Below are 24,101 nucleotides of genomic sequence, written 5' to 3' on the forward strand. Positions count from 1 at the left end.
CCACGTGACAGTTACTGTCTGTAGGTAGTGATTTCCTTATTATTGCAGGTATTGAAGCAGAAACCAAATGACCACGTTTGGATGAGATGAATGTTTGGGTAATTCATGCTTCAGATCGGTGGGCTGCTGCTGACTGACGTGTCATCCTTCTAATTCAAGAGTGTATTTCCTTGATGCCATTTCATGATTAACAGACATTTATCATTCTTATAACTTTTTGAGCTTTTCCCTCCTTGCTCCCCCTCCCTCATGATGAGTTCTTTCTTCCACTCAGCAACAAGATATTATGTCTGTGTGCATACACCCTGTGCAGTCTTAGAAATTTAGAAGAAAGTTATTTTTATTCCAAAGGATAAATAATAGGACTTCTGTTAGAAACTCTTCCTTTGGTTTAGGAGGAAAGGTTCAAACTTTTCCCTAAGATCTATCATGCTTATTTAAAAGAGAGTCATTTCTTAAGAGCTGCCCCTGCATATTCTGGGATGTATGTAGTGCACGCCAACAACCACTGTGACCACTGTGACCACTATGACAATTGTCTGGCTGCACAGATTTTTGTCTTAGTCCAGAAATAGAAATTTGTCCAAAATGCCAGCTGTTTAGTCATGGTCTTCTTGTCATTTATTCACCTGATTATTTCTGAAAAGTCAAGGGAGCTGAAAACTTGACAAGTTGTCGATATGCTACTGCTTAAGGCATCTTGTTTTGGTCAGTCTTGTGGATCTTGACTTTTGGCTCCTGGCTCTCCTAGAGGCATCTGACTGGCACTCGTTTTATAAATTTTATTAGGTTCCATAAGTTTCATATCAGATAATACTCAAAACAAGTGGTCCAACAACAGGGCTTGGAAACATTACAGCAGACTGACCATTCTTAGGCATCTTTTGAGTTTCCACTCTAAGAATGTATGGCAAACTACCGCCTGTTCCCTGAGGCTTTTTTAGCAACTTTGACCTTCTGGAACATGGTTCTTAAGATAGAAAAAGCAGAAAGGGCTCCTGAGCATCCAAACAGGTGACTCAGAGGACCTGTCTTAAAATTAGGCTTTCTGTTCTGATGGTGGCGGTCTAAGCTCCCTTCGGAATCCCTTTGTTCCTGAATAACCAAATTATCTGTATATTCCAGGCCAGGATAAGAATGGAATTTACAATGATGACACAAATCTTCAAGAAAAGGTTTAATAACATTCAGTATTCCCCCCCCATCCCACCCCCACAAACGCCAAACCAGTGAAGGGTATCATATATTCCAGCCAGTATTTCCATGAGAAAAGGTTAGGATGAACAGGATTGTGGTCATCGAAAGAGTAAGCTTCCAATCTCTTAACAACTCAACTCTGTAGAACTCAAAAGCTGCCGGAGAAATGGGACTTAGGGCTTGTGGTAATGTTCTTGAGGAAGCTGTGTCCTTACTAAATGGCACACTGACAGAACACAGGTAAAATTGTCCATTTTTTGAATGCAGTTCTCTCTTCCAATCCTATAAAACACAAGACTTGGCTTTATGTCTATTCTCTTTCTCTTAAGGCTTGCCTCGCAACACGAATCCAGATGTCGTTCCATCTAGAGATGCTGAATGTGGGAAAAATTCAGATCTCTCCAGCTTTGATGACACTGGAGGGAGAGGTAGTTTAGGGGACCTCTTCTCACCACTGAGAGATGGTAAGTCTTTGGTTCATACTTTGGAGCCCCATTTTAGTCATTATGATCAGAAAAACCTCCTGGGCAGAGATGGTGGATAAAGGTGTACTGCAGCTGTGGTTATCTCTTCTTCATCCTTGTAGAACATGGTGAAAGACTGATCTGATTTAGGAATTGAGGCAAATAAACATTTGGCATGATCCTTTCACACTTGAGTTCCTCTAACAACTTTCTTCCTGATATATTTGCTGGAACAAAATGCTAATACGATGCTTTTATGCAATATGACTGTTAAATGCCTGGGATTTTAGACTTAGGGATGGGAGGAGCTCCAGGGGCCATCTGGACCAAGCTCTTCAATTTACAGAGGAGGTAATGGAGCCAGAGCCAGAGGCAAACAGGGTGAAGTGACTTTCCCAGGATCACACAGCTAGGAAGTATCTGAGGCTGGATTTGAACTCTAGGCCTGGTGCTCTGTCCAGTGCAAGGAGGAGGAAGAAGGAAGAAAGGAGGGGTAGGAAGAAGATAGTGTGTGTGTACGCAGAATAAATATCATATAAAGAGAAGATCGTTTAGGGAGAGAGAGTACTAGCAGCTTAAGGGATTAGGGGCTCTTAACCAGCTTCTTAACCCTTGTGACTGCCCCCATGGTCCCCTTGGATAGTCTGGTGAAGCCTATAGACCTCTTCTGAGAGTAATGTTTTTATTTTTATTTTTTTTGAGAATAATGTTTTTAAATGTAGAAAAGAAGATAAATAGTATTACAAAGGAAACCAATTATATGGAAGAATTATCAAAATATTTTTAAAAACACACATTCATGTATCCCAGGTTGAGAACTCCTGCCCTAGAAGGTGCTGTTTGAACTATACTTTGAAGGAATAGAAGGATTCTTTGTGGAGGAGGGAGTGAGAGATAGCCAGGGCAGAACTGCAGAGTGTGTGAAGAATAGCAGGCAGGCCAGCTTGACCAGATCATAGACTACCAGAAGTGGGGAGTGATGTACAATGAGTCTGGAAAGACAGGTTGGGGTCAGGTCAGGAAAGGTTTTAAAGGCTAGGCAGAACCTATATTTTATCATTGAGGAGTTTATTAAAAAGGAGAATGAATATGGTCAGGACTGCTCTCAGGAAAATCACTGTGGCAGCTGTGTATGGTATGTATTCGAGTAGAGAGAGATTTGTGGTGGGGAGAACATTTAGGAGGCTATTTAGAATTTTATTTTCCCCAAATTACATGTAAATACAAATTTTGACATGCATTTTTTTTTTAAACTTTGTGTTCCAAATCCCCCCGCCCCCCTCCCTGCCTAAGAACTCAAGCAATTCAATATAAGCTATACATGAGCGGTCATGTAAAACATTTCCACATTAGCCAGTTTGTAAAAGAAAACAGACAAAAAAAAAATTCAGATAAAGGAACTAACAAAAAAAATTATGCTTCAATCCGTATTCAGACACCATTAGTTCTCTCTCTGTAGATGGACTGCATTTTTCATAAGACCTTCACAGTTGCCTTTGATCAGTGCATTGCTGAAAATAACCAAGTCATTCACAGCAGATCATCTTGCATTATTGCTTTTATTTTGTATACAGTAGATTTCGTGTTGCATTAGCTCTTGTAGGTCTTTGTGGGTTTTTCTGATAGCATCCTGCTCATCATTTTTTTTTATAGTAAACTACATTTGCATAGCACTTTATTTTTTAAAAATTAATTAATAATTTTTTTTGTGGGGCAATGAGGGTTAAAAGTGACTTGCCCAGGGTCACACAGCTAGGAAGTGTCAAGTGTCTGAGGCTGGATTTGAACTCAGGTCCTCCTGAATCCGGGGCTGGTGCTTTATCCACTGTGCCACCTAACTGCCCCCTTATAGTACTTTAAAGAGAGATTTCCTTACAATAAACCCATGAGGTTGATTCTTGCAACAACAGTAATAGATAACATTTATATAGTACCTTATACCTGACAAAGAATTTTCTTCACAGTAGTCCAGCAAAGTAAGTACCACATGTTTTATCGTTATTGTCATCAATCATCATTCAGTCCTCCAATCATCAACCAAATCTCATCTTCATCAATTAACCCTCCTCCTCCTCCTCAGTTCTCGTCTTCATTTAATCATCATCAGCCCATCAATCAATAAATCTTCACCATCATCATCTTACATTCCTCTTGCCTCTGCTTCAAAATTTCTTCCACAGTTACTATTGTTAACTGTTTCTCCATCCGATTCCCTCCCCTATGATATTTATCTACTCTATTTTCTATCTTCTTTCACTCTATTCCTCATCAAAATTGTTTTGCTTCTGACTGCCCCCTCCCCCAGTCTGTCCTCCCTTCTTTCACCCCTCCCTCATTTAGGAGGCTATTAAAATCGTTCAGGCAAAAGGGGACGAGGACATGAACTAAGGTGGTCACTACATAAATAGAAAGGCTCAGATTCGAGAGATGTTGAGATAGAAATGGCAGAATTTTGCAACTCATTAGATATGTAGAACAAATAAGAGTAAGGAACCAAGGTTACAGCCTGGGAGACTCTAATGGTGATCCCCATTCCTGTGAAAGGTAAGTTTGGAAGAAGGACAGACTTTTTGAGAAATGTAATAGATTCTGCTTTGGGCAAGTTGTTTGAAGTGTTTCTGGGACATCAGGTTTGAAATGTAGAGTTATTAGTTCCTGATGCTGGACTGAAGGTCAGGGGAGAGACTGGGGCTAAATACATGAATGTATGAGTTATCTTCATAGAAATGATGAGCAGACCAATGGGAACTGATTAGTTCAAGAAAAAAAGCATAGAGAAAGGAAGGAAGGGTTTGTTGAGGAATGAGAAGCAGAGCTCTGGACCTTTTTTTGTGTGTGAGGCAATTGGGGTTAAATGACTTGCCCAGGGTCACGTAGTAAGTGTCAAGTGTCTGAGGCAGGATTTGAACTCAGGTCCTCCTGACTCCAGGGCCGGTGCTCTATCCACTGTGCCACCTAGCTGCCCCATCTCTGGACCTTAAAGACGGTGTGAGATATCAACAAGTGAGGATGTAGCCATGGTGTCCTGGGGATGGGAGTCAGCCCCATGGAGACACAGGAGTAAAGGATAAGACGGAAGAACCATGAGTAATCAGTATTGCTGCAGTGTGGATAATGTAAAGCAGAAGAGGGTTGGCAAGTGTGGTTGGAAAGGTAAATTGGAGCTTCTCAGCAAAGGACCTAAAAGACAACCTGACCAGGGTTTACCTTTGATTAGAGAAATGTCATATAAAGATCTTGACTGTTTTGAAAATTATTTGGGCAATTGTGTGGTGTAGAAGGGTAAGAGATTGGAGATGGGGAGACCTGTCAGGTGTGTTATCATAGTTCAGGCGACAAGTGATAAGGGTCTGAACTAGGGAGGTGGGTAGCGGAGAACTATGTGAGAGGAGAGGACGGCTATGAGAGAGGTTTCAGAAGTAGAATTAGAGGCTTCTATTTGCTCAGCTCCTCAGGTGCTGGACTTAGAAATGAGGGTTAGAGTCAGAATTCTGTGGAGTGTTTGCTGTCAGCACGAAATGCCAGAATTGGTGCCCAGTCCCAGACTTCAAAGTTACAGTTGTTATGTCAGATGAGCAGTTCAAAGGCATCAGCCTTTCCAGCTACAAAGGGAAATGCATTTCACTCAGAGGTCTTTTCATCATTGATGAGAAGGGAAACCTTTGCCAGATCACTTTCCTGTGGGCCTTTCTGCGGATGAGATGCTGAGATGAGTACAGGCCTTTCAGCTTGTAGACAAGCATAGTGAAGTGTGCACAGCTTTGAGCTGCATATCTAGAGGAGTAAGGAATATTTCTCTAAGCAGAAGTGAGCTGCTTTCTGCCAAGCGCCTTGGGGAAGCCACCTTAGCTTGTTGTCTTGATGTACAAAAGAACAAATAAATGCTCGCTCCCTCTATGGTGCTCTAAAAACGAAGACCCTAATTAGTAACCTGGGCCAGGACATGGTAATGTGGCTGTCGTGTCACCTGGCAACAGGGTGAGGGAAGCTGTATCTTCTCCCCTTCTCTCTAACGACCAAGTGCTGTGATAATGATGTTGGTACCATTGTTGGGCCTTGGATTTCAAGCCCACTTGATATTTTTGGAGCTTGATTAAACTAGTCCTAAGAACAACAGCAACAAGAAAAAGAAGCAGTCAATAAAGACTTACTGGATGTGGTTTGGAAGGAAAAGGAAGAAGTAAAGATGACTGTGAGTTTTAGAGCTTGGGTGATTTGGAGGGTGGTGGTGCCAATAGTGGCAATCCTGAAGTTGGGAAGAAGAGGAAGGTTTTTCATGGTTTTTCAGTCAGATGCCAGTAGGTTGAGATTTCCAAGCATTTGGGAAGATGGTGCAATAACTCAGGAAAGATTGAAAGTAGATAGAAGGATTTGGTAGTTCTCTACGGAGAGGGGATATAATTAAAGCCTTCAGAGTATTGAGAGAAGATGATGGAGGACGGAGCCTTGGGAAGAAACCCTACATTTCATGGCAAGGAGAGGGTGGTGTGATGAACCAGTCCAGTGATGGCATGCACAGGAGTGATAAGAGAAAAAGAGAGAAACCATGGAAAGCGTCCTGGAAGCTGAGGGAAAGGGAGAAGATGAGATGTTCAGGAGGATCGGAAGCTGCAGAAAAGACTAAAAAGATTTGGCCTGAGAAAAGGCTGCTGAGTTTGGCAGATAACATCATTGAGGAACTTGAAGCTGCTCTTGCATGAATCAGAACTGCTTGAGGCAGAGGTGGTGAGGGAGTCAAGGCCCTGAGTGTTGGCCTGTTCTTTCTGGAAGTGTGACCACTAATGGGAAAACAGAGTGCTATCTATAGACAATAGCTGTAGAATAGAATGCTAGCTATGGGGACTCAGGACCTGACCATATTTAGAAGCACATGGGAAAGAACTATTAGAGAGGGAGATGCTGAAGGTGAGAAAGGGAATTTTAGTGGCACTAAGTGCGAGAGGTGATAGGAGGGGTAAGGTCAAGGGCACAAGCCATGGGGGAGGACTTAGGGAGATTTTCCAGTTTTTGGTGTTTGAAGATAAGTGAGCTTATAATGGATGGCTTCCGCCTTTTCAGTTAAGTAGGGTTATTTATGGAGAGAGAGAGGAGACCATGGTGGTAAATTTGATGACTTGAAGAGAGAGGTGGGAGTTTAAAACACCTTAGTTCAATTAGAATTGAATGAAGGGATTGCTAGGTCATATGTGCCCATTGGCTGCCACATTGATGTTCATCATTTCACAGGCCTCGTGACATTATCTTCCTGTTAACCATCAGTGGCTACCTGTTGCCTAACAAATAAAAATCAATAATGTGATTTTCAAGTCTCTCTATAAACTAACTTCACCCTTCCTTTGCAGCCTTATTTCACATGTTTCTTCATATTCCCTCTGCTTCAATCCAGCCATACAACTTGTTTGAGTTGGGTTTTGAATGTGGGGAAGGGAGATAGTTTGGCAGATGGAAAGTGGAAAATGGAGTTCATATCCTTTAAAATACTTGTTAAAGAGAAGCCATTGAGTCTGGAAAAAAGAAAGAGGCTAAAAGCAATTTTCCTTAACTCGAAGAAAGGGACCAGGCAGAACAGGGAACGGTGGGGGTCGTGTGATACAGGCGGGAAGAGACCAGCAGTGAATATCATAATGTTTGAAATGATTCCTTATACTCGGGTGACAAATGTTGCTCAGGTGCTGCACTCAGAGTTCAGATTAAGAAACTTTTTTGGACCTGACCAATGAACACATTTGTTTTGTTTCACTACATGTTTGTAAAAGGGGTTTTTATTCTAGAGGTAGGAGGAAGAGAAAAGACAGATCTTTGTTTGAAAATAAAATGAAATGTAATTAAAAAACAAAATAATGTCTTGTACTTATATACATTTAAAAATGAATTTGGAAGTATTTCCAACTATAATATCTCTCTTGTTCCTCCCAGTAACCACCTGAGATGGACAGGACGAGTATCATTATTCTCATTTTATAGGTAGTATGAAACAGGTTTGGAGAAGCCGTGTCTTCCCCAAGGTGGGGGAACTACTGAGGTCGAGTGAAGCATGTGCTGACATGCTTGCTTTACTAGTAGGTTACATTTTGCTTAAATTTTCTTTGTTCCAAAGGGAAATTCATTTGGCTATATTGGTTAATGAATGATCTAAGATAAAATTGAAAAGTTATTGATTGTGGAAGAAAATAAACCACCATGGTAGAGTTGTGGGTTTGGTTTTTTTTTAATTGTCTAGTAGCTACCACTTGAAAAAATGAAGAGGAAAGTGCCAACTCTCATCTTTTCCTTGTCCTCTTATTTCTCTTTTTCTTCCCCTCAAGAGGCTTCATGATGAATAGAAAGGGAATGAAAACCTTGGTTTTATTTCCACTTTTTCTTTGCTCTGTACTTTTTATAGATGCTGCTGTCCACAAGGCAATTGAAGACTCTTCTTCCAGAGGAAATGGTAGGAACTTTTGCAACACTTTTTTTCCCACCTCAGTAATGAAGACTTTTATGAGAGATTTATGTTAAAGATTAAGAAATATGTGGAGTTCATAATTTTCTTTGTTACTTAAAATAGGTACTTTGTTTCTTAAACAACTACTGTTTTGGGGATGGAATATAGATTACAGACAGCATCAGTCATGTACAAAAGAAATCCTTTTCCCTTCTTTTTAGTCCTAGACTTTCTTCCACAGTTAAATGAAATGTTTCCAACAAGAAAACAACCAATGAGTGCAAACACACCAGGATCACATCTTAGCTCCCTTCATGTCTCAATGGAATTCCCACTTTCAGAAGAGAATGAAAGTCAAGATATAGCAGCTGAGAGTAAGAAGATGCAGCTGGGAAAACAGGAATCAAGGGAACCCTTAAAACAGGTATCTGTGCTAGAGAATTTCCATCAGGTTGGTTTTCTTTTGGTATCTTTTTACAGATAGTAGCCATACTACATTTCAATACTTAAACAGATCCAAAAGTTTATTGGTTTGGCTAATGCTCCCTTGATGAGGCTTAAGACCTTTTTGCACCTTAGTCTTCATGAGTTTCATTGGCCAAAGAGATTCACTACTTGCTGGCCACTGGTGCTGAGTTAGCAAGGCTGACTGACTCTCAGCTAGCAGGCTTGTAGTCTATCTCTGGTGCTTTGTAAAACATGACAGAACTTACAGAGTGTTCAGGAATTCAGGGTCGCCTTCACTGCAGAAGCAGGAATTGGAGTATGACTTGAATGGAGGACAGGACAGTTTGTTGTTAGAAAGTTCCTGGAAATTGTATTGTTGGTGCAAAGACCTGTAAGCAGACTGCTGGATCATGGGGGCAAGCCTCAGGAAGTACATATTGAAAACCCATCTTTAGATGTCTCTTGAGAGTCTGAAAGCTGACTCTCAATGCATTTGGAATAACTGAAGGAATTAGATAGGATTTTTAAAAAGCAGTCTTCAGGGGCAGCTAGGTGGCGCAGTGGATAGAGCACCTGCCCTGGATTCAGGAAGACCTGAGTTCAAATTCGGCCTAGGACACTTGACACTTAGTATCTGTGTGACCCTGGGCAAGTCACTTAACCCCAATTGCCTCACCCCCCCTCGCCCCCCCCCCCCAAAAAAATCAGTCTTCAATAATTTTAAAGTAACACTTGGTGTTACTTAGTGTAAGACTGGATGTAAATAGTCATCTACTATGTGAGAAATTCAAAGATCCAAACTTTTGGTAGAAAAACTCATTATTTGACAAAGTATCGTGAAAACTGGAAAACAATATGGCAAAAACTAGGTATAGACCATATACCAAGATAAGGTCAAAATGGATACATGATTTACATATAAAGGGTTATACCATAAACAAATTAGGAGAGCATGGAGTAGTTTACTTGTCAGATCTGTGGATAAGGGAAGATTTAGGATCAAACAGGACAGAGCATTACAAATTTTAACTTCATATAATCACAATTATTTTACAGTAAGTTAAAAAAAGTTTTTGCACATGCAAAAAATTAGAAGGAAAACAGAAAATTGTGAAAATAAATTTTGTAGCAAGTATCCCTGGAAAAGGACTCATTTCTCAAGTATGTAGAGAGAACTGAGCCATTTATAAGAATACAAATCATCTGGCAACTGATAAATGATCAAAGGATATGAACAGGCAGTTTTGAGACAAACAAATCAAAGCTATCTATAGTCATATGAAAAAATGTTCTAAATCACTATTGATCAGAGAAATGCAAATTAAAACAACTTTGAAGTAGCACTTCACAACTCTCAGATTGGCTAAATTTTCCTTTATTACTTTAAAAACAAGATACTTTAGGGGCAGCTAGGTGGCGCAGTGGATAGAGCACTGGCCCTGGATTCAGGAGGACCTGAGTTCAAATTCGGCCTCGGACACTTAGACATACTAGCTGTGTGACCCTGAGCAAATCACTTAACCCCCATTGCCTCACTAAAAAAACAAAACAAACAAAAACAAAAAAACCCAAGATCCTTTATAAGTGGATGTCAGATAAGACTTCACCCATATTTAGCTGGAGCTTATATCCATTGGAACATAAAGCACCAAGTAATTTAAGTAATTTAACCTATGTTATGTATCAAATCAATGACAGTAAGTCTAGAATCTAGCTTGTTTGGCTTAATCTCTGGTTTTTTGTTTGTTTATTTTTTTTTGGTGAGGCAATGGGGGTTAAGTGACTTGCCCAGGGTCACACAGCTAGTAAGTGTTAAGTGTCCAAGGCCAGATTTGAACTCAGATCCTCCTGAATCCAGGGATGGTGTTCTATCTACTGCGCCACCTAGCTGCCCCAGTATCTGTATTTTTTACAAGAACTTGCTTCTTCATAAGAGGTGGAACTAGTAAAACATTATGCACAAAGGCCAGTGAGTTGTAGCTATTGAGTCACACTGTAGAATATGACTTTTATTCATGTTAGGAGCACCATTTTTAGTCTCAAGCTGTCCTAAATGTATTAAAGCAGGTTGTTAAAATATGAGTGTAATTTTTTATACCATAACCATTTCCAATAGTTATTTTAATAACATCCATTATAGTAACTTTCTTCTAACAATAAGAAAACACACAGCATAACAAAACTGTCAGGCACTGCTATGTATAGAATATATAACATTCTGTACCTGTAGTCCACCACTTCTTTCTGAGAGGAAGGAAGCAATATCTATGTCATTCAAAAAGAATGAAAGTGCCACTTGAATTGCTTAACAGATATTTATGGGACTAGTCCAAAGTACTACTTTATTCTCAAAAGGAATCCTATTTTGTCCGTATTTCCTTTGAAAGTGATCTTTAGTAACAAATGTTCAGCATGACTGGATTTTTCTTTATTAGGCTGTCAAAAGCAGTCTGTTTTTGTATTTGTTGAGGAGATCAGTGAGTCTCGTTCTAACCTTCTAGTAAGATTTATCTTAATCATTGGCCCAAATACTACTATTCTTCTCACTTTTTCTCGCTTCTCTTTCACTCCCCCAAAAGAAGATAAAAGTCTGTTGTTATAGGTTAATATATTTTAAAAAAAAATTGGAAGCTACAAATACATTGTTAAAATGAGTTGTTCTTGTAAATTTGAAGGTTGCCAAGTTCATCTCCGCTGGTGCTGAATCTGGGAATCTGAACACCTCCCCAACATCCAGTGCAACAAGAAGCCCTGAGAAAACAGAAAGGGCAGAGAGAGAGATTCAAGGCCATTTGACACATGAATCCCCAGTCAATGGAACTACCGTAGTTAGTAAGTGCATAAAACTGCTTAGTGATGTCTTCTTCATGTGCATATGGATTCAAAAGTTTTACAAATATTTCCCAGTAAAGTATTTAGGTTTAGTGCCCTTGTATAAGGAGGCTTTGTTTTCAGTTTTTGAGAGAATTACAGAAGGAAATCACCATTGTATATGAATCAGCAAATATAGCTGTTCTACATCATTACATTTTTCAGGAACCATCTTCTGTAAGGTGATTCTCATGCACTGGAGCTACTTTTCAGATATGACTCACTGTAGCTTGACTATGTAACCCTTGTCATCTTAGATTTTATAATAGTGGAGGGAAGGGAATTCTTTCTATTGTGAGACATGTGCTTGGACTGGAGGAAAGCAGCCTTTAAAAGTTAAGAAAGGGAATAGGTATCACACCACTAGAGACTGCAGAAGGAAAGAGAAGGACAGTTTCTAGTTTAAAAATTATCAAAAATAACCAATTATCCAAAATTTCACATGATCAGAATTAGAAATTCTGACAATAGACAAATAAATGATGCAGATGGGTAAGAAAAAGACAAGAATCCAAAGAAATCACCGTGACTGCTTGGGGGATCGTCCAGTGAGCTTGAATTTTAGAACAACGTGTTCAATAGCTGGAAGAGGAGACATGTAACTGATGACAGATACAGCCAATGTGAGGCCTGCAAGGACAGTGTCAGAAAAGCAAATGCCTAGAATGATCTGACACTTGTGAAAGATATGAAGGGCAAAAAAGGACTTTTAAAGGCAATCACAAGAAAGGGAGAAGAGGCCGACATTTGGGGATAATGGTTTCACGTTAACAGATGACAGAAAAGACAGAGCGAGGCAGCTCCCAGTCTTCATTCCTGCCCTTCAGGAGGAGGACACACTGCAAAGAGCAAGACAGACAATTAAGAAGGACTCAAAGTCCATGGCATGAAAGATGCTAATCGTCATCATAATGAGTCCGGTTTGAAGAGTGCCGTAGTTGTCTCATGTGATCCTAGGAGGCTGAGGAAGGTTAAGTGACTTGGTCCAGGGTCACCTAATATTTATGTCTATGACAGAACTTGAATTGGGGTTTTTCTGATTCCAGGTCCTCTTGGCCACTGATCGATCGGCCTACTTACCTAGATGGAAAAAACACATAGCTGCTTGAAATAAATTCATCTCAGAGAAATCAAGTGTTGGAAGGAAGAAGATATTTCCCCCCAAATGTTATAGAATAATTTTACATTTCAAAGGGAAGTAGTATTTGCTAGAAACTATCTTGGGCTCACTAGTGACAGTTAGTAACAACAGCAGAAAAACAATTTTAAGGGAAGACAGAAGAAACAGATCCTGAGGGAGGCTAACCTGTGTCTGGAAGCTGGAGGGCATAGTGTGGGACAGTGGGGAGAACACTGGCTCTGGCACCAGAACGCCCGGATTCAAATATACCTTTGCCACTTACTCCCCCGAGTCTTTGAGCAAGGTCCTTCACAATCCTGGGCCTCAGTAGCATCAGTGTCATGAAATCAGGGTCTTGTCTAGGTGGCCTTGGTGGTCCCATCTAGCTCTTGATCTCTGTAGTCCTTTGAAGGTGAAAGAAAGAGGCATAGGCAGGGAAGGGATGAAAAAGATAGCAAACAACTGTTGGAGATAGGAGTAGGTTGGGAAGCCTTCCTATAGAGGACAGAGCTCAACTCATTGAGCAAGGAACAAACAGATTCTTCTACTGCAAGGAGTGATGACTGAACCCCCAGACACCACCTTGAGAGGCCATCCAGGGCTCATGACCATAAGGAGACACAAATAGTCGTGATTGCTGAAAGTGACTGAAATCTGACCTTAACAACAGGGGAGGTATTTTGTCTTCCTGATGTATATTCAGAAGAGAAAGCTAGATTTGCAAAGTGAGCAGCTGGTTATGAAGATGATATTTGAAAAAGGGACTTGATTATTGACCACAACTAAACAGAAGCGGAATCACAGACTTCTGTCTGGGGATGGAGTTTCTCCCAAAAGGGCCACTAAAATATGTATTGCCTGAAGATTCATAAAATCAAATCAGGAGGACCTTAAACAGACAATGGAGGAAAAAAGAAAAAAACACCATATATGGTAGCTACATACAGAGAGTAGCAAGCATGGCATTGGAAAAATATCAGTAGAAAAAACGAGCAATGGATAGTAGTCAGTATTTAACAGAAAAAGCAGGAATAACTGACACAGCAGTTATTGACACACAGAAGGAGATTTGGTCTTGGAATTAGGCTCACATAGCCAGAAGTTTGGTTTTTTTGTTTGTTTGTTTGTTTGTTTTTAGTGAGGCAATTGGGGTTAAGTGACTTGCCCAAGGTCACACAGCTAGTAAGTGTTAAGTGTCTGAGGCCGGATTTGTACTCCTGAATCCAGGGCCACTGCTGTATCCACTGTGCCACCTAGCTGCCCCTATAGCCAGAAGTTTTGAATTCATAGGCATGAATTATTCCATTGAGAAAAGAAACAGGACAGTCTCTAAAGAGACTGTTGAGGATACAGAGGGAATTTGTTGTCCAGCTCCAGATTTTAAAAAGATAGATGACGGAAGGGCAGATAATTAAGAGCAAATATAAAAGTTGCAAATGCATGTAAGAGTGCAATCTTGGGCTGAAGTGGGGCTGGAGATGAATGCTAAAAACAGCAACAACAAAAGATCTTTTTTATTGCAAAGATAGGACCGCCCCATAGTGGATAAGATAGTGAAAGTGGTTGGTATCAACAAGATAGAACTGGTCAGCTCTTGCTTACTTCAGTTCCTAGAAGGGCAGTCCTTAAATTGGGAAGGATAAAAGATGATGAACAGGGAGATGAAACGTAAATAAAAGAGGAAAGTTAGAGAACACCGAGCTACCCTCAATGAGTACAACAAACTACAGCCCCAGTTCTGAAAGAACAGAGAGATATAATTGCTGTCCTGTCATTAATGGAGAATGGGAAAGGTGTTGCAGTATTTGACAAATTTCCTAGTTTTCCAAAAAGGGAACAGAATAGAGTTCAATTCCTGGCAAAATTCTAAAATGTATTATTAAAGATCTTCTCGGGGGCAGCTAGGTGGCACAGTGGATAAAGCACCGACCCTGGATTCAGGAGTTCCTGAGTTCAAATCCAGTCTCAGACACTTGACACTTACTAGTTGTGTGACCCTGGGCAAGTCACTTAATCCCCATTGCCCCGCAAAAAAAAAAAAAAAAAAGATCTTCTCAACCTGAGATCTGTGAAATTGTTTTCTATGTCTGTGTGAGTATGTATGTGTGTGTGTGTGTGTGTGTGTGTGTATGTGTATATGTAATTTCTTTGTGATCTTTGTCTTTTATACATTTAAAATATCATTCTCATGAATCCATAGGCTTCACTAGACTGCCAAAGGAGGTCCATGACACAAAAAGATTAAGACCTTCTGTATTAAAGTGATATCTATGATCATTTAGAATGGAAAGTCCTGAGTTTTTAATTCCGAAGATCCCAGAAGGCTTCATCAAAGTCATACTGGACTAACTCATTTCCTCTCTCGATAGATCAGGGGAATGTTATAACTCTGGTATGCCCATATTTCAGTAAAGCATTTGACAGGCTCCAATGCTGTCCTTCAGGATAAAGTGGAAAAATACAGGCCAAACAGTGGTATAATATTCTTAACTGCTTGAATTACCAGCCCTCCAGAGTGGTCCTTAATAGGCCTTTAGCCTGCAGTCAGGTCTCTAGCAGAGTGTTCCAAGGACCTGTCTTGGGCCCCATGCTATTCAGCATGTTTATGAGGAACTTGAAAACTGTCATAGATATTAGGATAACAGATTTGTAGATGACACAGTACAGGGAGAGGAGGGATCATTAGCATGTGTAAGACAGTCAAGTTCCAAAAAGAATTTAACAGACTGGAACAATGGGCTATATGTAGTAAGATGAGATTTATTAGGGAGAATTGTCCAGTCTTTCCATTGGGATTGAGGAATTTCCTGCATAAATGGGAAGTGTGGCTATGTACCAGTTTGTGTGGAAACCAATTGAGCTGTTTAATAGATTGTAAACTCAGTGTGAGATGGGGGCACGATTGGCCAGCTGAAAGACTAGCGTACTCCTTGACTTTGTTAAATGTCATAGTGACCAGAAAGAAGAAGAGGATAATGCTTTATTTTCCGAAGGTCAGAATACTTCTGGAACATTGTATATAGTTCTGGAGGCCACATCTTAGGGAAGGACATTGATCAGCTGGAGAACGTACAGGATGGTGAGAGGAAGTAGAAATCATGTCAGAAGGATCAGGAGAAAGGATTGGGACTGTTACATCTTCTCTTCTCCAGGAAAGGGGTGGGGGCATGATAGATGCCTTCAGGTTTTTAAAGGATTGTCCTTTGGAAAAGGAATTCTGTTTAGAAGGCAAAGTGGTAGCAGTAGGTGGGAATTGTAGCAATAGCCAAACCTGGGATGAAGCATCTCAGTTAGAGATATTATTTGGCTTTCTCCTCACTCAAAGTTTTCAAGTAGAGGTTGGCTCATGAGTCATCGGGGGTGTTGTAGATGGGCTTCCCATTCAAGCTCTGAGATTATATGAACCTTTGAAGTAGAAACGTTGAGTCTAGAAAAGGGAAAACTTGGAGTGCGGTGATAGCAGTCTGCAAACACAGGAATAGTTGATAAATGCTAGTTAACTTATTAGTTGTATAAAAAGTAAAAATTACTCTTTATGGGAGTTGCCAATAATCTGAAGTTTGGGGGAGGTAGATTTGGGCTCAATAAACAAGCAAAAACCAAAAACTTTTCTAAAAGCTAGAATGATTTAAAATAGAGTGAGATGCTTCATGAGATTACCCATTATTGATGATCAAGGATGTCACTGAGGAGGTTCTTGTGTGGATAAGATGTTTGACTGGATGATAGCAAAGATCAATTCCAGTCCAAGATTCTACAGTTTTAGGTATAACACAAATCTGGTGTGTATCCTTCTGAGGATTCAAGTGACTAGATTTAGCCACAAGGATTTTCGCTACCAGAAGTTGCTCTTGATTAGATGGCTTTACAACATTATAGTGCTCACTCTTAGGACTTCTCCCACAATCTATATGTAAAAAAGTTCTCTAAGGAGGGGAAATTTTGACATTTAAACCTGTCAACAGAAAAATGTACAATGTAATCACATTTCAAGACGTTAACATTCAACTGTCACTTAGCAATGAACTGTATTTACTGTGATTAAATGTGAAGTTCTTGTGTATTTTGACTTTTATTCATCCTCTTTCTGGACATTGGTCTAATAATTTTGAAAGCATTTTTAGCCAATTCTTTCTTAGCTATGCTTACTTATCTATACTCGTATATTCTCTTGTTGCTGAACTATAACCAACTTGTTATGTTTGTTCTGTGTAAGATAGATGAATGGTTCATAGAAATTTTAAGACGAATCCCCTTGTCATGTATTATCACATTAGTCAGTTGGCAGTTTATAAATATAGATAAATGACTGTTAGAAATAACATAATAGAAAGTTCCTGGGATCTATTTTAGAGACATTTTCCCTCCTAAATGTCATAGAAACTTAGTTCTTTTCCCCAGTTATTCAAGCATTTATTTGCCTTTTGTTTTTGTTTTTTTTGTTTTTATTTAGAAATGTCTGATTGGTTTTTGGTCTATTTTAGATCCAAAGATAATGTCCTCTGTCACTTCCGGAGTTGCTAATTCACTTTCCGAAAAAATAGCAGACACGATTGGAAACAGCAGATCTAATATACGACTGACATCTGTTGAAATCCATTTTATCCAGAACATGATACAGGACATGCTGGATGACCTTAGGTATTACTTAATAAAATTATTTTTTCTCTAGTCTTGACTTGTTTTTATTTGTTTTATTGTTTATAGCACAAGAAAATTAAGACTAAAATGCAGGGACTTAGTACTTTAAAGTTTCTCCTTCAAGTCCTAAAGTCAAAAGTTTGAATGTGGATTTTTAGTAAGACTTTATCATGTTGACCTCAGTCTATTGCTTTTACTGATTATCATGCAGGGAACCCAGCAGCTGTAGGTTAGCAGTCAAGCTGTCAGTTTAGCAGCTTTTGTTAACAAAATAATGTTGCCAAAATCTGAAAAACAGAAAGCATAGAGTTGCTTTTTGTCTTCCCTTATACAAGGTTCCTTAAATATAAGACTTGTAGATCATCTGTCAGATTTATTGTTTATTTATACAGGAGAGTGTTGTATGAAAGGAGAGAAGGTTAGCACTCCTCTTGATAAGGATGGAAGAGGTCCTAGTGGCCTTTACAACACATATACGGTTAAGGCATTGCCACCTACTCTTTGGCATTTAACCATATTTATACAGGAGAGAAATCTGTTTTTAAAAGCAATTATGAAACACATGCTGTCAATAGAACACATCTGCTTGCAGCTTTTTTGGGGGGTAACTTTTGTGTGTTCCTAGCCTTTTAATTCTCATTCTTTCCTCAAATTGCTAGACAGTTGAGAAAGTAATTTATTAAATGTGGTGCTATATCTTTCTCAATGTCTTCCCTCCAGTACTTGAAAGTTTTGAATTATTGGGTTGGTTGCCTTTTTTAAAAAGTCCTACACAGCTATTTAACACCCCTTGGGGTCCATGATGGATTTGCCATTGCAGGGTATTTGTAGAACACCAGTAGTCCTCTCTAGAGATGTATAGTTTTAAGAGTTGTAACAAGAACATTTATAATGGATATATGAACATTCTGAAGGAAAATGATGAAAAAGTGTACAGATCTTAAATATTGCTACAAAGGGCAGGAGAGGAAGATAGCTGTGAAGTTGTAAGAGCTAACGGGACAAAAAGGAAAGGCCACCTTTAGTTTGTAATCATTCTCTCTAATAACCACTGAAACCTCAAGTAAGCTCTGCCTGGAGAATTCTTTGTTTCCTTCCAAACTCTGCTTAAGTGAGGCCTTTTACATGAAACCTTTTCTGATACCCCCAGCTGCTGGTGCTTTTACCACTCCCCAAAAGAAAATGTGACTGTATTTATTTTGGATGCATTTTCCTATACTTATTTATCTACACATTTTCTCTTGTGAAAGAATGTAAGCTTCTTGAGGTCAGGGACTGTTTTATTGTTAGTCAAAAAGTCTTTATGAAGAGTGCCAGGCTTTGTGCTTAGTTACTGAGAAAGTCAAAAACATTTATTGTCTTTGTGTCACCAAATATGCATGTTGATGGGTCAACCTAAAGTTTGGTTTTTATTTGAAGCTAAATTTCTGAAGCTAAGAATTTCCCTTTATTTATAGTTATTGGGCATTATTGCTTTAAAAAAAAAGCTCTTTCTAATTCAATAATGTTTTTTATATCAATATTGGATAACTTAATGTATATTTTCCCCCTTCCCTCCTCATCCATCCATTCCTCATTAAGCAAGAGATCAAAGTGATATTAAGTTATTTTGATGGTAGTAAAGGACCCATAGAGGTCACCTTGGTCCAGGATTTCCTGAAGTAGGTGCTCTAAGTCAAGTGCCTGTCATGACGTTCTCTAAAATCATCTGTGTTGCCAGGAACAGTGGTGATAGGGATGGCGTCAGGGCAATTCAAACATCCGAGAACCACTGACATAGTTGAGACATCCTTTGGATACTGAACGTGCTGTAATGAGCTTTGACAACCTCCTAATTGTAGGTTATATATTCTTAACATACCTCACAGAAACCCTACTTTTATCTCCTTCCAACATAGTAGACTTTGCCATTAATTGATTGGTTTATATCATTTTCTTTTATAGTCTTCTGCCACAAAATAATTTAAATGAATTCCCTTGATACTGATAACCATTTTTCTGAGCCCCCTCATTTCTACCTTCCCGTTTTGACATAATTGTGAGTGGACAGCCATGTTAATTGAAAAATAAACTGAATAGTTTAATTTGTTGAAATTAAATAATTTAAAAGAGTTAATCTGACCCACATTTAATGATGTGTGTTACTGTTGGTGTGCGACATGGAAATTAAATATAAGTATAAGCTATTCATATAATTGAAAATATTTTAATTTTTATGTAACATAACTATCTCTGCAGTCATAATATGGTCGAATCAATTTACCTTTGCAGTTTCTTAGAGCCGGGCGTTAATTTTTTTAGAGCTCAGGGGGAGGCAGATGAGGCAATTTTGGGATATATGGAGATAGGTGGCATCTGTAGAGGGTGGTAGCAATTTGGGGTTTTGTTCAGAGAGAAGCATAAATGAGCACTGAGCACCTTAGTGGCAGGAAGGAAGGAATGGTAGCAGAAAGGAGAGATGTTTTGCTTAGGTCCAGTGTGAGAGGCCAAGGTGATTTTTTTTCAGCTAACTCTTGTCAAGTTCTCCACTTGCCTGGGTTATGAGACGAGAGGCAAGAAGCCGATGAACAAGTCAGTGATCTCTCTTTGTTGGCTTAAGAAATATAAACAAAAACCAACTCAGAAACAACTTGGTAGAAACTGTCCTCTCCATTTTCACTAACTGAATTCCTACTTATCTCATCACTGTAAGCAGAAGGTATTTTTTCCTTTCTCAGAATCTCCTGTAATGCTGTGTGGCTTTCTCATGGTATTTATCGTAGATTGCTTTGTAGTACAGTATACGTCAAAGTCTCTTATTCCAACTCTGTCTCTCCCCTTCCTTCCTCTCTATCTCCCTGACTCTATCTCATAGACATATGCATATACTCACACACATACTCACATGCACATGATTTCAACCAAGCCTCTTGAGGGTAGGGACTAGGGCTTGGTTCTTATTTGTATTTATTTAGCATAGTACTTCTGTACATTGTCTTGTATTTAATAGGTGCTCTGCAAGTGTTTGTTAAATGAATCCATAGGGAACATGCTTCTAAAATGTAGAGATGAACAGGCAAGATTAGATGTGCTTTATGGTTCCTGTTTATTCTCTGACTTTGGGCCATTTGAGGTGTGAAAACAGACCATTGGTTAGATATGTGTAGAATTTATACAGTGGGGTAACTCTACTATAGAGCAGTCTAAATTCCACTTTGTGAAATACTTCCAAAAGCATTTCTTCTTCCGACTGTGACCCCCTCCCCCCAGTTATACCAGAGATGAGAAACTCTTTGAACCAACTCATGGACAGTCCTATAGGAAATTAACACAATGAAATGCCTTTGAATCAAAAGTGGATACCATGAAAAACAGCACGAAGAAAACAAGTTGGTAGATAGCTTTTTAAGATATAGTGGATTGATTTTCCTATGTTGTGATGTTCTTTGTTCTTGTTTTCCTAGGGAAGCATGTCATCGTGACATTGTAAATTTACAAGTGGAGATGATAAAACAGTTCCATATCCAATTGGTATGTACTGCAAATGGAGTATAAAAATGGACTCTGAGCAGCTGGGAAGTTAGCAAGTCTGTCGAAAGGGCATCGATAGCTGTTTTTTACTTAATCATTAAATCTAGTTGCTAAGCTCTCTAAATAAGGAATAATAGGAACAGAGTGAATAACTGGGTTTTAATTGACCAATTATATTTTTTTAACTGACTATATGTGGGATGAAAGAAATGAATATGGGAACCAAGTTAAATAAGTCTTTTTTAAAAAAAAAATATATATATATATTCATCCTGTTAAAAAGATGTGCCCACAAAAGCCCCTAGGCTTATAAGAATCTCAGCAGTTTCACTTGCATTTCTTTTAATATGATGTACAAAGGGTGACTTGAATACAGGAGAAGAGCTCTTGAAAGGAGAGATCATGATGGGAAAAATTATCAGCTGAAAGTACAGATTGCCAAATGAAGTTTCACTATTGATTTTGTTCCCCTCCAGAATGAAATTCACTTCTTACTTGAAAGGTACTCAGTCAATGAAAGTTTAGTAGCTGAAATTGAAAGACTACGAGAAGAGAACAAAAAACTTCGGACCAATTTTTAAAAGTTATACTTGAAAACGTTGGTTTTGTAATTTGGAACGGCGTTGGCAGCACAGAAATATTCTGACTCAGTGTTGTTTTCATGATTTCTGAAGAGTTGTGAGTTTATTTTTTTTTTAATCAAACTGTAGATTATCAATCACTACTACTACATCTCAACTGACTGCTCTAAAACATTGTATTTTTGTGATGAAACTGTAAAAAATGCCTTTTACATAACAGGAAAGTCCACAGGATGTTTATTGTACTGAAGTGCCTCTTTTCATAAGAAAAAGAAATTTGCAGAAAATTATATTTTATGTAGGTTTTGACAGATCTATTTTTGATTAACAGATTGCCTTCCAATTTTTTGTCTGCTCAAACTTAGAATTTTGGTATATCCTGTTTTTCTGAAAGTCATTTTAATGACAGTTGGGATATTTGAGCAATTAGCTAATAAAATAGAGGGTTGATTAGTGATTATTTCCTTATTACGACAAAGCTGAACATGACCATTATTTATTATTTTGTATGTTTTGAAAAACTAAAATTTTGGGATTGCATATTAAATCTATTGCATTTATTATGAGAGTATTGCAATTAAAAATAACCTCTGCTATTGGTTTTTATAGGTCAAGTTACTTGGGTAAGTGAGCTATTTGAGATTTTTATAAAAATACTTCATTTCTTTCTTTATTGGCATCATGTGAGTTAATGTGCTGAATTATTTTGTGAAGGTTCAGTGAATATGATTAGACTTGTAATCAGTGCAGACTTCATGGTGAATATTTAGATGTGACTGCAATGATAGCAGGCAAGAATTTATTAAACCCTGATTGTGTACTAGGTACTGTGCTAGGTTTCAAGTGATATAAAAGCCAAAAGGAAATAACAGCTTCTGCCTACCCTTGAGGAGTTTACTTTCTGCTGGAACAATCTAATTTACTCTAAGGATTAGACAAATTAAAAAATTCTCAATATATTTTTATACAAGATAAAATTTTAATAAGACTGAAGAACAGCTAGCACAATGTTTCTGATCTGGAAAATACTGAATCTATTACAAAGTTTAAGAAAGTATAGGTTTCTCATTTCTCTATTTGTTCTTTCCATGATTATATCCAAGTGGCCACTACTATCAAATGTATATCCTTCAAATGAATCATACATACATACATGCGCGTGCACACACACACACACAGAGGCACTTAAAGACCATTCTTCACTAGCCATTTCTCAAGAGCCAAGTGGTGACAAACAGCATGGTAGAAAGTTAAAAGAGATACAGTATTATTCAAGACTGATAGCTTGTTAGCTGCTAAAACTTGTTTCACATTGTTATCAAATAAGTTTTAGAAGTACTTCAAAAACATTTCATTAAATGCCCAAATGATTCAGGTTTTTCGTTACTATATGATAGATTAAATTTAAAGTACAAATTATAAAATTACATCAATATTTAAAAAAATCCGAACAACTAGAATGAAACCATACATATAATGAATATATGAATTTTGAGTAAAATTTCCTATATTTTGCTCCAAATATAAAAGGGTTTATATTTTTTTAATTATTATTTCTGTATCATTTTTCAGCAATTCATATTTGTGTGTGGAGTTTTTGTTTTACCCACTTTGCAACAGAAATCTTTGACAATGTTTAATGCCAAATAAACGCAGAGACTTTAACATAGGTACATGTGTTAGAAATACACGTGCACCTATGTTAAAGTCTCTGCATTTATTTGGCTATAATTTCATCATATATAAGTGAGATTTGTAATTGCATTGGCTTAGCTCTTTGTTCCAAAGATTGCATACCTGATATGCAGTTCTCCTTTTGATTTTTTAACTGATAAAAATGATAGTCACTCAAAAAATAACATGAACATAGCTAGTGAGCAGTAGTTTATCAAAATGACAGCAGAATTTTAAGTGACAAGTATTTAACAAATGTAAATTGTACTAATAACTACTTTATAAATAAAAATAAGGAATACAGTATTGATCTTTTTCTCAGTATGGTTTTTAAATATTAAAGAACAAGTGATGTTAATATTGTGACTTTTAGCCACGAGAATGGTTTTACTACCTGCTTCAGTGTCATTTTACCAAGGGAATCTTTCAAACAGGTAAGAAACTTAAGTATTGGGATTATATATCAGTGCACATTGCAAAAATATCGTAGTCACAGTTCTTGAGGTTCCCTAATTAATTTTCCTCCAAGTGTATAAGATGTGCCTAACGGGCACAGAGATGCTGAATGGAAGCCTGCTATTGTCCTGGTGCACGTTTATCTAGAACCTTACATATGTCATGTCACTTGATCCTTGCGAGGGCAGTGTCCACTTGAGAGGGTAAGTTGACACACAACCATTTATTTACTGCAAAGTAGGATTGGAGATTTTCTTCCCATCACCAACAATGGCCGCAAGGGGGCGCCACAGTGCACAGACTGCTGGGCCTGGAGAGCCAAAGCTCTGAATTTAAATCCATTCTCTGACACCTAGTATCAGTGACCCTTTCACCTCCATTTGCCTCAGTTTCCTCAGTTGGAAAATGGGGATAATAATAATACCTATCTCCCAGAGTTGTTGTGAAGATCAAATGAGGTAATTATTTGTAAAGCATCTGGTACATACATAGTCTATAAATTTTGCTATCATTATTGTTGTTGTTGTTGTTGTCGTCATAGTTGTAAATTATCAGAATATTCTAGATGGCACTCTCCCACCAAACTGTAAGTATTCTACTGTCAAAGTATTTAAGAAGTACTATATGGGGACAGCTAGATGGCACAGTGGATAAAGCACCAGTCCTGGATTCAGGAGAACCTGTGTTCAAATCTGGCCTCAGACACTTGGCACTTA

The 24,101-nt window shown here is 38.4% G+C and overlaps 1 protein-coding gene and 1 non-coding gene across 3 annotated transcripts in view; both read left to right on the plus strand.

Moving 5' to 3' along the window:
• NEDD1 (NEDD1 gamma-tubulin ring complex targeting factor) overlaps positions 1 to 23,222 on the plus strand; it is a 63,044-nt gene extending 39,822 nt beyond the window's left edge. For both annotated transcript variants that reach the window (XM_043968836.1, XM_043968837.1), the window contains exons 9-15: positions 1,527 to 1,661; positions 8,044 to 8,091; positions 8,307 to 8,509; positions 11,208 to 11,364; positions 17,008 to 17,164; positions 20,608 to 20,674; positions 21,151 to 23,222. In XM_043968836.1, coding sequence (XP_043824771.1) covers positions 1,527 to 1,661; positions 8,044 to 8,091; positions 8,307 to 8,509; positions 11,208 to 11,364; positions 17,008 to 17,164; positions 20,608 to 20,674; positions 21,151 to 21,255 — 872 coding nt within the window. In that variant the 3' untranslated portion in view covers positions 21,256 to 23,222. The remainder of the gene's footprint in view (positions 1 to 1,526; positions 1,662 to 8,043; positions 8,092 to 8,306; positions 8,510 to 11,207; positions 11,365 to 17,007; positions 17,165 to 20,607; positions 20,675 to 21,150) is intronic.
• Positions 17,561 to 17,688, plus strand: LOC122730267. Its single transcript, XR_006353458.1, has one exon. It is a non-coding gene; the product is annotated as a U6atac minor spliceosomal RNA (small nuclear RNA).
• Positions 23,223 to 24,101: the final 879 nt, after the last annotated feature.

Source organism: Dromiciops gliroides, chromosome 5 (genome assembly GCF_019393635.1).
Source record: "Dromiciops gliroides isolate mDroGli1 chromosome 5, mDroGli1.pri, whole genome shotgun sequence".
Classification (NCBI taxonomy): Eukaryota; Metazoa; Chordata; class Mammalia; order Microbiotheria; family Microbiotheriidae; genus Dromiciops; species Dromiciops gliroides.